The following is a 15,440-nucleotide window of genomic DNA, read 5'->3' as shown; positions in this document are numbered from 1 at the left end:
AAATTTAGGGTAGTTATGACGAGTGTGAGACCTGAAGGGTGTGACAGTATGTTGTACGTTCTCCCGAGGCAGACTCCCCACACCACGCAGACCTCCTCCTGTGCTGTACCTCACACTCTAGGCATTGGCTTAAGGCACTTCAAAAGTGGATAGGAAGAAAATTGGTATGAGAAAGCTGCTAAGATTAAAGACTTCACATTTAAAGGCTGTAACAAGTCTTTTGACCCCTGAGTAATTTGTACTACATTGATATAAATTACTAAATTATAGTTTTATGGAATCATGAGGTTAAATGACTGATCAAGGAAGATGGCTAGTGTGGGAATGTGGCAAGCATGTCTAAGTTTGGGGTTAATTCCAAACTCATCCTCTGTGCCTGACTTACTTAGTCACCAAGTCTTGTTTTCAGAAATCCAGAACTTATGTATAGAAGGGTTACTGGCCCTTGAAAGCTTCCTCATGATTTTGATCTTTTTTTCTTTGTGATTGAGGAAACAGGAAGATAGTATTCCATGAAGTAGGTATTCAATTTATAGTGCATTTATTTCAAGGGTTTTCTCTTCCTTTACAATCTATCTTCTATTAAACTGTTCAGAAATCCTCTTATGAGAAATACCTACTTGATACAAGGTGAAGGTTTAGCACACTTTGGAACCCCAAGTTTTTTATTCCAAGAACTTTTTATTTAAAGAAAAAAAATTCTTATTCTTAAATTGAGTAGGGGAAAGAATTCAAAGGTACTATCATAACATGAAACCACATATGTCCATTATTTACTATTTATACAGATTAGTGTTATATAAGCATATATTAATTTTCATAACACAGAAATAAATGGCATGATTGTTTCCATGTCCCCTTCTGAACTTTTTCATCTGTATATTTTTCCCAGTTTTGTTATTGTTATCTACAGCTGTCATCAGTGTTTATTATTCTGATTCTGCTTTATTTACTTTGTATACTTCATTGAGACCTTTTTCCTTAAATGAAATTAAGTTTAGAAGATGACAAAGCATCAGCCTAAGTCTATGCATTCCGGGTGACTTAGCTCCCTTAGAACCTGCTGTGTGCAAGGCCCTGTGTAGGTAGTAGAGATAAAAAGATGAAAAATGACAGCTCATTGACCTCAAAGAGTTTATAATTACTCAGCATATAAGGCACACTCTCACAAAGACACACACGAATAACAATTATGTCACAAGGTTAGATTCTAGTAAAGGCAAAGGAAACATACAAACCAAGTACTGCAAGAAAGTTTAAGAATAGTGGACGGTGAAGGCTTAGAAGAGATGTCACGTTAGCTCTGCCTAGAAGGAAGACAAAGGTTTAAGAGTAAGAAGGAATGTATTCTAAGCATGGAGGCAGGAGAAAGTAGGATGAGTTTGGGAAATGACTCACAAATAGTCTTGTTTACCTAAAATACAGTATTCATGAAAGAGAGCACAGTGAAAAAAAAGGCTAGAAATGTACATTGGACCCAGACTGTGGAAGGCCTTAAGGAGTTCATAATTTAACCTTGTGTCTTATTTAGTAGCAGAGTCCCTAAAGGCTTTTGAGTAAGGCCATGGCATGATCAGAGCTTTGCATTAAGAATATTTGGCAGGATAGATTGGAGAAGGCCCAACCTAAAATCCTGCCTTCGACAAGAAACCTTTCCCAACTTTCACTTGTAAGTCTAGTGCCTTATCTCTGTTAGTTATCTCCTGATTAAGTTGTTTGTCTCCCCGATTAGATTGGAAGCTCTTTAAGGGCAAAGACTATCTTTTGCCTCTTTTTGTGTCTCCAGCACTTAGCATAGTGCCTGGCATATAGTGAATGCTTAGTAAATTGATCGACAAGGAGACCAGTTAGGAGGCCACAGCTTTGATGAACAATAATGAGAGCCTGAACTAGAGTCTGGTCCATTGTTCAAATGAGTCAGAGTAGCCAGTAACCCGCTGGCATATGGCTTAAGGTGCAGGAAAATCATGTTTTTTGTTTTAAACCGGGATGGTAGAGCAGGGTTTAAGGACCGTCTCCCCCCAGCCCCACCAAAGAGCCGACACAAGAAGACTTCCTTTTTCTCAACTCTACTCTTCCATTGCTGCTAATACAATGTGTTAACTGCATTATCCTTCACCATATTTTAAAAATCACAATGTGTTTTATCATTTTCCTAGATGTATTGTATTTTTTTAAGGTTAATTGAAGCCACAGTCATTTCCCCATACACCATGCCTCACTGAACCTGACCTTGTAACAAAGAAAAACAGTTAGGCAAAACCAGTGGACAAAATGATTGCCTCAGACAGTGTCTGCAACATTCTGCACTCATAGCTCCCCACCATTCTACCTTGAGGAAGGAAAATTTGTTTCATTATTTGTTCTCTGAGCCCCCTTGTGCTTTAAGAAAAAGGAATGGAAGACGATGAAAGAAGGAAGTAAATATATCTGCTTTTCTTGTGTAATATACTGACTCGGTACAATAAGCATTCATGGAGTGCTTGCTCTGTGTAGGGAATACTGTACTGGGTGTTCTAGGGGACAGAGGTAAACAGGACATAATTTCAAGCCCTCAGGAAGCTTTAAATCTAAAGAAGAGATGAAGTATGTGCAAATAATCATATCGTATTTGTCCTTAATTGCCTGCCATTATGTTCCATAAAAATACAGTTTTAAGTGAGATATTGGGTGGTTAGTTTCATTATTCAGATGTTCAATGGTGTTGTAAATGAGGTGTGGTTAGAATGTATTAACAATGTAAATACAAAGTGATGTTCATAGCAGCCTTATAGGAGGTGGGACTGAGTATGCTTGTAATACATCCATTAGGGTGTTTTAGGAGAGTACCAATAAATGCAGAGAAGTAGACTGTTATTTCCGGCTAAAGGTATCAGGGAAACTTTCATGGAGAAGATGACATTTAAGTTGTCCCTTGAAAAGTAGGAACAAATAACTTGCTTTGTCCCCACGTCCAATCATTGCAGGTTTACACGGCCAGAGCACTTAGGAAGCAGTGCCAAAATCAAATGTAGTGGTTGCCATAGCTACCAGGAATCCACCAAACAACTCACTATGAAGAAATTACCCATCGTGGCCTGTTTTCATCTCAAAGTAAGTTTGCCAAACAAAGGTTGACCAGACCCATTTTTGCCATGGGCTGTATTTTCCTCCTTCTCCTAGGATCCATTACTGTGGGTATATTTTAATAATGAATGAACATGTGAGGTGAGGGTTGCTATAGAAACCAAAGGTGATAACTTCGATTCATTACTTTCATGTCTTTTGCTGAGAGAATTTTTATGACAGTGCAAACAAAGAATAATTAACTACACATGTGACTAGGACGTAAACTTTGTGAGTTCCTCTTTAAATAGAAGCTCCATTGAAGGGAACATTTGTCTTCAGCTTATCCTTCATTTGTGTGATTTTCATTTGTTAGGATGTGGGCTCTGCCTTCAGTTCTCCATTTATAGATGCACAATTCGTCTGTAAAATCCTTATTTTCCTTCTCTTGTCTGTAAAATCACTTCAGAGGAATTTCCTGCCTTGGTTGAACTATGTGGTTATCAAAAGAAGCAACATGGCTGTTTCTCATTGCCAGAGATTTGTCAATTTTGGCTTCCCATCTGCTTGCATATTTTAAGTTTCCCAGTTTTGTTGTTCGGCTGTGCCTGCCTAGTCAGCTGGGTTTCTGTTGCCTTGAAACTATCATTCTGAGCCATAGATAGCACTGGAAGAAGGAAGGGAAGGGGTCTTTTAGTAGTAAACCTGACCAATAAGCAGTTATAAAAATAAAAAACCACTCCTACAGTAAGTACAATATTTACATTTCAGTTTCTGGTGCACTTTCCCCACCGAAACCTTACTAGGTAAGTAATTAAGTGATGTTTAGCCACATTTTACATATTGGGAAACTGAGGCTCAGGGAGGTTAAGTGACTGATCTATAGTGCTGTCATCCTAATAATCTTGATGGAGTTTACCTGTAAGCTATCTGAAAAAGTCTCTGTCCCTCCCCCTTTATTCCTGTAGCGGTTTGAACACTCAGCCAAACTGAGGCGAAAGATCACTACGTATGTCTCCTTCCCTTTGGAGCTGGACATGACACCGTTTATGGCCTCCAGGTATGACAGTGCTTAGAAATCCTAGACTCTCCTTAGGCCACAGCATTGTTCTGAATGTAAGTCTAAGAGGAATCATACTTTTTTGAGTGACAGCTATGATACAGAATAGGACTGCCTAGATGTAGTGATGATAGGATTTATAAGTCTATTTAAAAAGAGGGGAAAAATGTGGTTTTTATACTTTCAGCTGCTTGGTATTTACTTCTCTGAATAGCCTTTAATTTGACACTTTTTATTTATTATTTATTTATTTTGCTTGTGGGTGAGGCAGTTGGGGTTAAGTGACTTGCCCAGGGTCACACAGCTTAGTAAGTGTCATGTGTCTGAGACTGGATTTGAACTCATGTCCTCCTGACTTCAAGGCTAGAGCTCTATCCTCTGTGCCACCTAACTGCCCCAATTTGACACTTTTTAAAGGCTCTTATTTCATTGATTGGGGAGGGGTGAAGGGGGCCCGTCCCTCCACCAGTGCAGATCACAGCCACTTCTTTATAGAGAGTCTCTTCCCCTGGTGGCTGATCTTGTGGGGAAGAACCTCTCTGGCCTCAGACAATGGACGGCACCGGCCATTACTGGCTTTACTAGCACTTCCAGCTTGGGGTCTGATCTCTCAGCCCTCTTGCTATCCGTAGCGCTCAACAGCCCAGAGGCATCACTGTGGCAGGATTAGACCTTGGTATAGGGCTTGAGTAGCAGGCATAGAACTTATCTATGTGTAATAAAGCTAATGTGTAAGTGTGAGGTTTTTCTGACACTCCTATGTCTCTAGTAATGATGTGAAACCCCTTCATGACAATCCTTGATGGATAGGTGAAGAAGAAAATATTTGAGTACTCTTCTTAGATCATTATCCCTGGATGTTGGGGAAGGTCTCACACACACACATACCTAAATCATGCGTTTAGATGATGGAATTGGAATTGGCCCAGAAATGTAAAGTTAGAAGTCTCTGGAAGTCGTTTATATAGTTTATATTACAGCTTCAGTTTTCTTTTTTTTTCCACATCATTTCCCAAAGGCCACTTGAGATTTATTTTCCAGAAGATGCTAACCATCATCTGCTCTAAATTAGGAATATTGGTGTGTGTCTGACTTGTTGAAGCTCTCAGCATCTGATGGTCCATTCTGTCTGGCTCCTGAAAATGGAGACCTTTCATGAAACAGTCAGCATTGTCTTCCTGCTTCAAAGCAGAAGAACCCATGACTGGAAAAGTGGATCAATTGAACCATCAATTCATTTTTCAGGGGGTGGGTGGGTCATGGTTACTCTTATCAAGTATCTTAATTTTGTTAGTGCTTCCAGCAGTGGACTAAACCCATTCAAGCTTTAAATCCCAAATTGCCTGACTGTCCCCCAGGAGGTACGTTGGTAGTAACATGAATAAGATTGACATTCTTTACTCAGCATGACTCTTTACTCCCTTTGGAGTGGAGGAGTGGTTCTTATGCAAGACCTAATTGTTAATACGATTCAGATTTGACAGTTGCTGTTATTCCCAGGGATTCTCTTTGTGGGGGAGGAAGCATGATAATCCTATATATACATATACATACTCATACATACTGTTATAAATACAGAGCAGCATTTACTTGCGCCAGGTCTGAGACAAGCTCCCACCCAGAAGACTGTGCCTCTGATAGCCAACTTGTGACAGTATGTTTACAGTGTAGAAAGCTGTTACATTAAGTAAAACTGAACTTCTGTATATTGTATTACAGTAAAGAGAGCAGAATGAACGGACAGTACCAGCAGCCAACGGATAGTCTAAACAATGATAATAAGTAAGTGATGGAATCCATTGTTTTTATTCAAGGAAGGAGGGTGGTGTGGGTACTCTCAGCTCTGCTAATGTGAATTCCTGGCTATATTGTAATAGCACAGGTCCTTCTCTGAGCTTCTCTTAACTGTTGCTTTGCTTTTGGCCAGTAACTCATTGACTTGCTAATGACCATGAACATTTATTGTTTGAAGCCATTGGTGGAGATGGGACTTCCCACGTGGCCACATTTAAATGCCACTCCTGGCTCTGAGCTCAGTGTTCTGCATCTTTCCTTGTAGTTTGGTGGAGGTAGAAGGCAAGAGAAGGTGAATGAGAAATCCAGATTCCCTTTTCAGCTACATCGTTGGAGATTTTTAATTTTTTTTTAACCTGATTAGAATTGTAATTCCTTAAGCTTTCACTGGTTGCCTCCCTTTTTCCTCCTGTAAGTATTGTGAAAGTGAATGAGGGAGCATTTTGAATCCCTTGAAAAAAAGAGGTTATACTATTACTACTATTCATTTGTATTTCACATGAGGCAGGAAAGCCACCTGTTTTAATGTGAATACAAAATACAGCTAAACAGCTGACCGTAGGCAACAAGTAAGTGGCACCACGCGTGGGTCTATTTATCTTTGCAGTGCTTCACCATGGCTTTCTGCCTACCACTGGTAATTCATGTGGTTTTAAATATTTATAGGACCATACGATAGCTTATTTATGAGCAGGTTTCTTTACAAACACAAGTCTATAATTGCCCCCCAAATCGTAAGGTTTCTATTGATACTGGAGCTGAGTTAATTACATTTTGTTTTTCCCCCCACCAGGTATTCCTTGTTTGCAGTAGTTAATCACCAAGGAACCTTGGAGAGCGGGCACTATACCAGCTTTATTCGGCAACACAAGGACCAGTGGTTCAAATGTGATGATGCCATCATCACTAAGGCTAGCATTAAGGATGTTCTAGACAGTGAAGGGTATGTCTAGGACAGAGGCATTGGGAGAAATGGCAGAAAGGATGCGATAACTGCTTTTTTTTCCCCTTATGTCTTTCTGGATCTAAAGCAACTTCACATTTTATCCAGATCATAGAATGTTTACCTTTTGGTTTCTAAACTAATGAAGGCCAGTCTGGAGAGGATGCCCCTTGAGATATCTCTGGTGACACGAAAAAACATCTCATATGACATGATTCCAGAAAGTGACTGAAATACCAGACACAAACCTTTAAATGGATTGCCTAAGTCATGGTAACTAATACAGTGTGGGTCAGAAGTCACTATCTAGCTGTAGGTTTAAGCAATTTTTCTCAGATGAGGGAGATGTCCATTAAATAAAACAATATACCCTGAGAAGTACTTGTGGGCAGAATCTGTTTTTATTTCTTCAAATGAAAATGCATTTGGTACAGACAGGATCCAGTCTGTTACTTGATTCACCTTTAGGGAGACAGTGGGGTCTCGTAAGAAGAGCTCTGTGTTAATGGTGACTTTGGCAAATCATCTGACCTCTCTGGGTCTGAGTTTCCTCAGCTTTAAATGTATGGCAGCAGACTGGATGATCTCTCATGTCCTTTCAGTTCTAATAGTCTGGATCTTTGCAGGGGATCCCAAATTTTTCATGTTTGTTTACAGTCCTAAGACTCCCTCCACCTACCTGCAGCAAACCAGTTTGAAAGCAGAACTGTGAATAAAATCAGAAGATTCCCTTGCAAGCCCCTCCCCTGTGAAACTGACCTTTGTGGTCAGTGACCCAGTATCTGAAGCCCAAGTGCTCACTAACTCAAACAGTCTTAACCATCCTGCTTGAATTTGATGACACACTGGGTTCAGATGATTATACTGAGCTTATTGTCAATGCCGTGCTAGATGTTGGTTCCATGCTTTAATTACTGCTTGGAGCAGATGTTCATACTCAGTTTGCTTTGTGCTACATCCCTAGCAGGTTTCTACAAGGTTTGCTACATTAGTCCAAAAATCCTTTTAATCTCCCTGCTGAAGGTGGTGTGGGTATTTTAAACAACAAGGCCCAGGCAGGGATGCACAAGAACCCTGAGCTGGTGCAGCATGTTTTGTTTCTTCACATTTATCTCACTAATGATTTTTCAAATTAAAATTATTGACCTGGAAAGACTGACTATGTCCTTTCAATTTAAGGCCAAAAATGTTCTCGTTTCAGTCTCAAAAGCTTTTATTCAAAAGCCTTTCCTTTATTTCATGGAACAAAGATGCCCTTTAGAGAGGAAGGGAAGGTGGGCAAATCAGTCACCATCTATTAACCACCCCCTGTGTACTGAGTATTCTTTGAGAGTCCTAGAATATCCAGGGTGGAATTGTTCCTAACCTAGGAACTGCCCTACCATGTTCATGACAAATTGTCCTCAGAATAGCCAACTCCATCCATCCGCAGTGATAGATACCTTGCTGCCTCTTGATGGAGCCCATCCAGTTTTGGAGAGCTCTTATTATTCATACAGAAGTTCACACATATGTTCATTCCGTACGTTAAAGCCAAAATCTCCTTTGCCCCTAATTCTGCCCATAGGTCCAAGCAAAGCAAATCTTCATACTTCCTCCCTTTAATAGACTGCCCGTTGAGGAGAGCCGTCGTGCTGTTCCTCTCCCCCCACCCCTCAGGCTTTTCTTCTTCACCAGGCCCTGATGTGGCTTGGGGGGGGTGTACTCACTCCTCTTCATCACATGCTCTTCCCAAAATGTGGCTCTCGGAAATGAGCCGGGCCTCCCAGGCGTATCTAACCTGGGAGGAGAACAACATGGCATCTTGCTGTGGGGGTGGTGCTTCTGAGATGCCGTCATCCAGCACACTGGAGGTTTGGGTGGTTTCCTGAGTCACCTTCTTAATTGAACCTAGAAGACAACCAAACAAACTTTCTCCCAGGAACTGCTGCCTGGCCTGCACCCTGTGCTTGCAGGGTTGGTTGGTTGGTTTGCTTTTTTACCCAAGTATAGGAGTTTACATTTATACCTTTTATATTTCATTTTATCAGATGAAATTAGGTATTCTAGAGATTGAGAGGGGAAGTCAAAAAGAAAGAAGTATGGTCTTGCTTATAAAAGCCAGTTGAAGATAAGTAACATATATATAGATATAGATATATATATATTTATTTATAAAAACACATGGAAAAAGCTGAAAGCACATTAGCATAGGGGTTAGGGATAAGGAGTGGGCTGTTATTTTCACTTAGTATTGGGTACTCCTGGAAGACAACATTCCCTCTACCAATGCAGGGCAGTACCTTCTCAGTCTTAGAGAGTCCCCAAGGACACTGAGGCTGAGTGACTTGGGTCACCTCAGTGTGTGGAAGGGGCAGAATGTGAACCACATCTTCCTGGCTTTGAGGATGGCTCTCTACCCACTCACTGTGCTGCCTCCCCAAAGTCCAGAAACATAGTTCCTGAGTACATCTGTACTACAAGGATACTCGGTGGCACAGGACCAATAGAAAGCTTTCTTGATGAAATAAGTTTTGCGGGAACTTGGTTTTAAAGGAGGGAAAGAGTGAGAGAGAAGGGTTTCCAAGTGAGGTGAATGACCAGCAAATGAATGAGCAAATCATGGAAACTGGTCCTTAAGCAGATTTGCTGGACTGGAATAGTCTGCAGTTGCAGAAGAATAAGTTTGTTAGCAAGACAAGCAGAGACGGTGTTTGAGTTCATTGTGGATTCTTGAGTCAGAGGAGTGATGTGATAAAAATAGTATTTGAGGAGGATTGTGTAGGCCAGACTGGACGGTAGAGAGACCTGCTAGACAAAGGTGGCTTTTGTTATTTAGGGATGGGGTAATATGTGGCGTCAAAGGAGACAAGAAGGAAAAAGGCCCCGTGAAACCAGATTGTTGAGGAGGAATGAAAAGGTGGTAATGGAATGGGGAGGGCAAAGGAAATATATAAAAGAAAATCAGGGTCATGAGAGAAGTGGGAGAATCTGGTGCCACTCTTTGAAAGGGATGGGAAAATTGGGAATAAGGTCTGATGATATTTGGGTTTTGACATGTTTCAGGTTTTGGCAGGACAGTAGGTGGGGGGAGATGTCCTGTCTAGTGATAATGGAGGTCTGCACAGAGTGTGGGTGCTCAAGGTGGAGATATTACTAGTTCTGGAAGTCAGGGATGTGGAACTGACAGGACAGTGGGGATGTAGCTCTGGGAAAGATGTGTATGCTGGCAGTCATTGAAACTACATGAGCAGAAGAGCTGAGACCATCCTTTACGCTCCAGTCAGCAACACTAAGTGCTGGGGAGAGGAGAGCCAATAGAAAGAACCAGATAAAGAAGTGCCCTGCTCAGGCTGTGGTCATTCTCACCGGTATTGCCTTGATGAAGGCATTTTGGTATTAGGACACCATCTCCACTTTAATGTTTTATGGTAGAATGAAGACATGTTTCAGGAAATGTGTTTTGTTCGCTATGACTAAAATGTCAGAGTAAGAAAACACCAGCTTTTCGACAGGCATCTGGGGGGCCAGGACCTGTTTTATCCTAACCCTATGGCAGTTATCCCTTGGCCTTGCATCCGGTGACCTAGCCTGCCTGACCCTTCCTTTTACTTTGTCTTTAGCCTCAGTGGGAAGCTCCTTAGTGTAGCAGAACAGATATACTACTGAACACAAAGTCCGGAAGACCTCGATTCAAATCTTGCTTCATTATTTTTGTGACCCTGGGCACATTTCATTACCACATTTGTGGGTGGAAATGATAGGAAACTCAAGGAGCAAACAAACTTTTCAGTATATTTTTATGTGATTTCAAAAACGTCATTAACTTTTTTTCCCCTCAAGAATGAGTTATCTTTTTAAAACCACTTCTAATCTTACCTTTTTCTGATTAATGCTGGAAAAAAATAATTTGATTTAAGCATGGAATAATCACACAAAAGTTGGTGCATTTGCATGCATAAAAGTACTTTGTCTTTTAGAATGGTTTTTCCCATTTCCCCTTTTTATGGTTAGCCTGAGTTTAAAAAAAAAAAAAATGAGTTTCTCCCACCCAGCTCTTTATTATAATTAACATTGCAAGTAGATTCTGTATATGGATGGAAAAATTAGCATCATTAGATCTTTTCTTCCTCCATCCACCTAGTTCAAGTGTGTAAAGAAAGCGGTTAGCTAATATTTACAGGTACATAAGAAAAACTTAAGGCTATCTAGTTGCTGGACAGGGCATTTAAGACTAAATCCTTGATATTATATTGCTTGCCTTCTCAGTGGGTGGGGGAGAGGTGGGAAGAAGGGAGAGAATTTGGAACTCAATTTTATTTTAAATGAATATTAAAAGTAAATATTTTTTAAAAGACTGAATCTGAGACAAAGGGACCATAAGGAGGGTGGCTGAAACACTAAAACCAAGTGGCATTTTTGTACCTGATTGTCTCAGGGACAGCAAAAACTATCTCTGGAATCATGGCTCTTTCTCAGAATGAACAACTTGGGGGCTTTTTAAGTGCTTTTTGATTGTTGATTTTTAGAGAACCAGAAGATAAAATTGACTCTCTTTTCTCCCTCCCCAGGTACTTACTGTTCTATCACAAACAATTCCTGGAGTATGAGTAGCCTTACCCAACAGCTCTCCAGAAAAGTGAAAGGAATTAAGCCTTCTGAAATGACACGAAGACCTACCTGAAATGAAAAAAATAAGCCCATACAACAACAAGCAACCGCACGCACTGAGCTGTGTACTAGGACCTACTTGATTACTGAACATGGGCCTGTCGGAGGAAGAAATGAACAATGTCCGACATCCACATGGTCTTGAATGGACAGAAAGGGGGGGAGGGGGAAGAGGCTAAAGTCAGTCTCATAAAACAGGAAAACAAAATAAAAGGAATGTTCTGGGTGGGGAAAATGGGAGCAGAGGAGTCCTGACACTGGTACATCTCCAATGTTCCTTCAATAAAAAAAAAAAGGTGGGAAGGTGGGATATACCCTTATCTCCATAAAGCATCTTCTCCATTGGTGCTTCAGCTCCAACTGACCAATCATATAACAGTTATAAGTTTAAAAAAAAGGTTTTAAAAAAATCCAAGCCCATTTTTTTTTTTTTTTTGTTAGTGCATATGGGTCTGAAAGCAGTAAAGTGGAGGAGACAGGGATGACACAACAGAAAAAGGACTTTACAAGTATCTTTTTATTTGTGAATTTTAGTTATTAAATAAATACAGTATGAAACTATTAGGCTGTGTTTTTTCAACAATCATAAAGGAGAACCCAGCTTGTGGACCGGAAGCATGGCTGCTCAGAGGTCACCTGGCCGTGGATTGTCAGCACAGATCCTACTCTGAGCCCTCTTTTTGGTTTTGTTTTCTAAAAAAAATTGATGTTTTCTTATTTTCCTTTTTTTTTTTTATGGTGATGAATTTCACGAATGCTATTATCAGCAAGATGAAAGAATCAGCATGTCTGTGCTATAAAAGTGGCCTTGATTCCTTTTCCTTTTTAAACTTGTGACCAAGTCTTGATTTCTAAGGGTTGCTATTTTTGTTGCTTCCCCTGCTCCTCCTCTTCCACTCCCTCTTCCCACTCCCGAAGATAAGCAGTATTTTAGAAACCCAGGCTTGGAGGATATGCCATCTGTCTGCTGGTGATGCCTGGTGGGTTCAGTACAGACGAATAGCTCTTGCCTCAGTTCAACTTCCCGCATTATACCAGGCTGTTAAGCAAACCAGGCATTTTCCTTGTTTGTGCTGTGTTTTATTGGCCTCTTTCCTCCTGCTCGTCTCAAGCCCCACCCTGTCACTGCTTAGCAGCTGGTGAGCTGGTTCAATTCTGTTTTGTCACAAATGCATTTCTCGTCTTCACCCTCTGCCCTTTCACTCTTCAGAGTGGTCCATTTGCCTGTCTAGATGCTGGCTGTAACATGTAACATGCGGTGTTTCTTTCCCAGGAGGCGGTGCCGTAGACCTACTTGCAGTCCTTGAGGCACAAAGATATTATTCACCTTGTGCCTCTTCAGAGTACAGGGCAAAGAACCAATTTGGCTTTGCCCTTTTCCCCGCCACTGAATATTTACAAATCTGTTCTATCCTGTCGTATAAGCCAGAGCATCTAGATCTGGACTGCATCGAATAGGTTATGTGCCTCTACGTACATAGTTTCCCTTATATTGGAAAACTATGGTTTTCAGGGAGAGTGGAAGGTTGGGAACCAAGGTAGTTTGGCAGTAAAACTAAACAAGGGAATTGAAAAGATTCTTATGATCCAGGTAGAATGCGTGTACCTGCCTGTTCGAGCCCAGGCCTGGAATGTGTTTGTCTATTTTTGTGAAACTCCTACGTTTACATCCTAGTGATTGGGGGAGGGGGAAATTGTCTTAAATGTGCAGTTTCTAAAATGAAAATCCCCTCAAGCTGCATTCAATACTGGGAACCCTAGTCTACCTCCAAACAGTCAGGCTTACAACCCTGGAGCTGAATAGAACAATTTGCTGCTTAAGTAGGAGTTTAATAACAGCGGCTGAAGGTCCAAGAAGCTAGAAGATGCTTGACACGACAGTGATCCACCAATACAAGTGGCAGCCGCAGGGTGAGGCCGCCTGGCAAACTTCCTTAGTGATAAGCAGCAGATTCCTAATACTGACCGTTTTGTTTTGCCTCCTTGCCTGGATCCTGCCTGCCATGGACAAGCACAGATTCTAACTAACGACCCCATCAGACTGAGCTTCAAATATTTGTCATGTAATGCTTTTGAGGGTATCACCCCCTTTTTTTCCCTTCCCCTCCTCTCCTCCCCCATTGCTGCCTTTTAATTAATAATGCAACAGGTCTGCAGTGAGGAAGGATTGGCTTTGCTCATTCCCAGTGCGTGCTGAGGAATGCAGCTCTGATCCATGAATGATTTTGCTGGAAAGTGTGACCCCTTGTGGCACATACTGAAACCTGCATGCAAGGCAAACAAAGCAATTCATTTGCTGTATGTACTTTTCTGGGTTTTTTTTGTTTGTTTGTTTTTGTTTTTAAGCTGGGCAAGTTAATTCTTAACTTGACTCACCCCAGCAACTCCCAAATAGCCAGAGCGTGTGGAAGAGGTGGCCAGTCCTCCAGTCTCCCCTCTTTACCTTGCCCAGATTTGCCACCCTTTGCTTCATCTACCTTCCTCGCCTGCCCTGTTCCTTCTTTTCTCTTTTCCATGTGTTCAGGCAGAAGGAACATCGGCTGCACTCAAAACTTAAGGAAGAGTTGATGAGAGCCAATTGATCTGCACTGATTTTTTTTTTTAAACAATAATTTAAAAAAAAATTTTTTGGATCCAGATTAATCTTCCTTGTTTGATGGTCACCTGCTCTTGACATTGGTCTTGCAAGCACTTTGATAGATGGATTGAAAAGTTTTCAGTTTTTGCTGAAGCATCCGTAACTACCTACCTCTATATCTGCTGCTGCTGAAAATCCCTCCTCTGTAACCTTTGTGACATTAGGCAGTGGGATATGACAGTGCGCTGGCGAAGCTGCCTTCCCGGTCCTGACAAAAGTGGAAGAACGCTGAGGCCTCCAAACTCCTGCTGCAGCTGTCAATGCCTTTGCCTGTGCTCTGGCAGCGGAACCTGTCTTTATTGTGCTGACTTGAATTCACCTTTAAAAGGATAAACTAAACCGAAATCAAACATACCTACTGCAGTGTTGGGAGCTTCCTCTCTTAGTCCCCAATCCAGCTGTTAAAAGTGGAAGGACTGTTTCCCTACCTCCTGATAACTGCACCCCTCTGTATGTGTTCAGACTTCTGTGAAAAGTGCACCGTATCACCAGGTATCTGATCATCTGTGGCACCCTGATGTGTTAAGAAAAATAGATTGTGGAGACTTGTGTATTTCTGAAACTGTTCTGGCCATCATTTCAACCACTCACTGGGGAAAAAAAAAGTGGATTTTTTTTCCCCCTTAAAATGTCTGAACTGTGTGCTTTGAGGCAGCCATGGCAAAGGGATGGGAGAAAGAAAAATTGGACAGTTGCCCAGAGAAGTGACCCAACTGCAGAAAATAGTTAACTGGTCCCACGCTGATCTGGTTTCTTTAGGGCAGAAGATTGGTAACTTACCAAGTTTCAGTGGCTGGACTGGGATTGGTCTCTTTCCTCTGGTTGGCTGTCATTGGCTCATCCCTTGCAGCAGCACCAATGGGGTACTGGTGTATATTGATGCACTTCCTCAAACTTTCTGGAGTGCTATTGTATTGAAATTTGGTGTGTGTGTGGGTGGGTGGGCGGGTGCTCTTTTCCTTGTACAAAGACACTGTTCTTTTGAAAATTCAGGTACCGGTTTTGTTCTCTTTCTCTGAAAGAAACTGTTTGAATGAAATTCCCATGGGTGGGGGAGGTGGGAATTTTATTACCAAGATGTTTACACCTTCCATTGCCTATCATTTCATTTGAGGAGCTCCTTAACTCCTGCCCTGATGGCTTGTAGTCCTTCAGATTCCCATAATAAAGCCTACATTCTATTCTGGGACATGGCTGCTTTCTCCCCTTGTTGAGCACCTAAGTGCCAGAAAGAGGGTGGCTGTGGAGGATGGGCACTGGCCCAGGATGCGTGTCTGGATGTTTGCAGGTGCACAGCTACTCTTCTCTTG

The 15,440-nt window shown here is 41.5% G+C and overlaps 1 protein-coding gene across 3 annotated transcripts in view; it reads left to right on the top strand.

Annotated features, from left to right (window-relative positions):
• Positions 1-12,053, top strand: part of USP22 (ubiquitin specific peptidase 22) — a 259,738-nt gene extending 247,685 nt beyond the window's left edge. For all 3 annotated transcript variants that reach the window (XM_027874837.1, XM_027874838.1, XM_027874839.1), the window contains 5 exons: positions 2,967-3,093; positions 4,014-4,105; positions 5,825-5,887; positions 6,693-6,842; positions 11,393-12,053. In XM_027874837.1, coding sequence (XP_027730638.1) covers positions 2,967-3,093; positions 4,014-4,105; positions 5,825-5,887; positions 6,693-6,842; positions 11,393-11,435 — 475 coding nt within the window. In that variant the 3' untranslated portion in view covers positions 11,436-12,053. The remainder of the gene's footprint in view (positions 1-2,966; positions 3,094-4,013; positions 4,106-5,824; positions 5,888-6,692; positions 6,843-11,392) is intronic.
• Positions 12,054-15,440: the final 3,387 nt, after the last annotated feature.

Source organism: Vombatus ursinus, unplaced genomic scaffold (genome assembly GCF_900497805.2).
Source record: "Vombatus ursinus unplaced genomic scaffold, bare-nosed wombat genome assembly UNPS02014807.1, whole genome shotgun sequence".
NCBI lineage: Eukaryota > Metazoa > Chordata > Mammalia > Diprotodontia > Vombatidae > Vombatus > Vombatus ursinus.
Note: the sequence above shows the minus strand (reverse complement) of the source record. Positions and strands in the feature narration are given on the sequence as shown.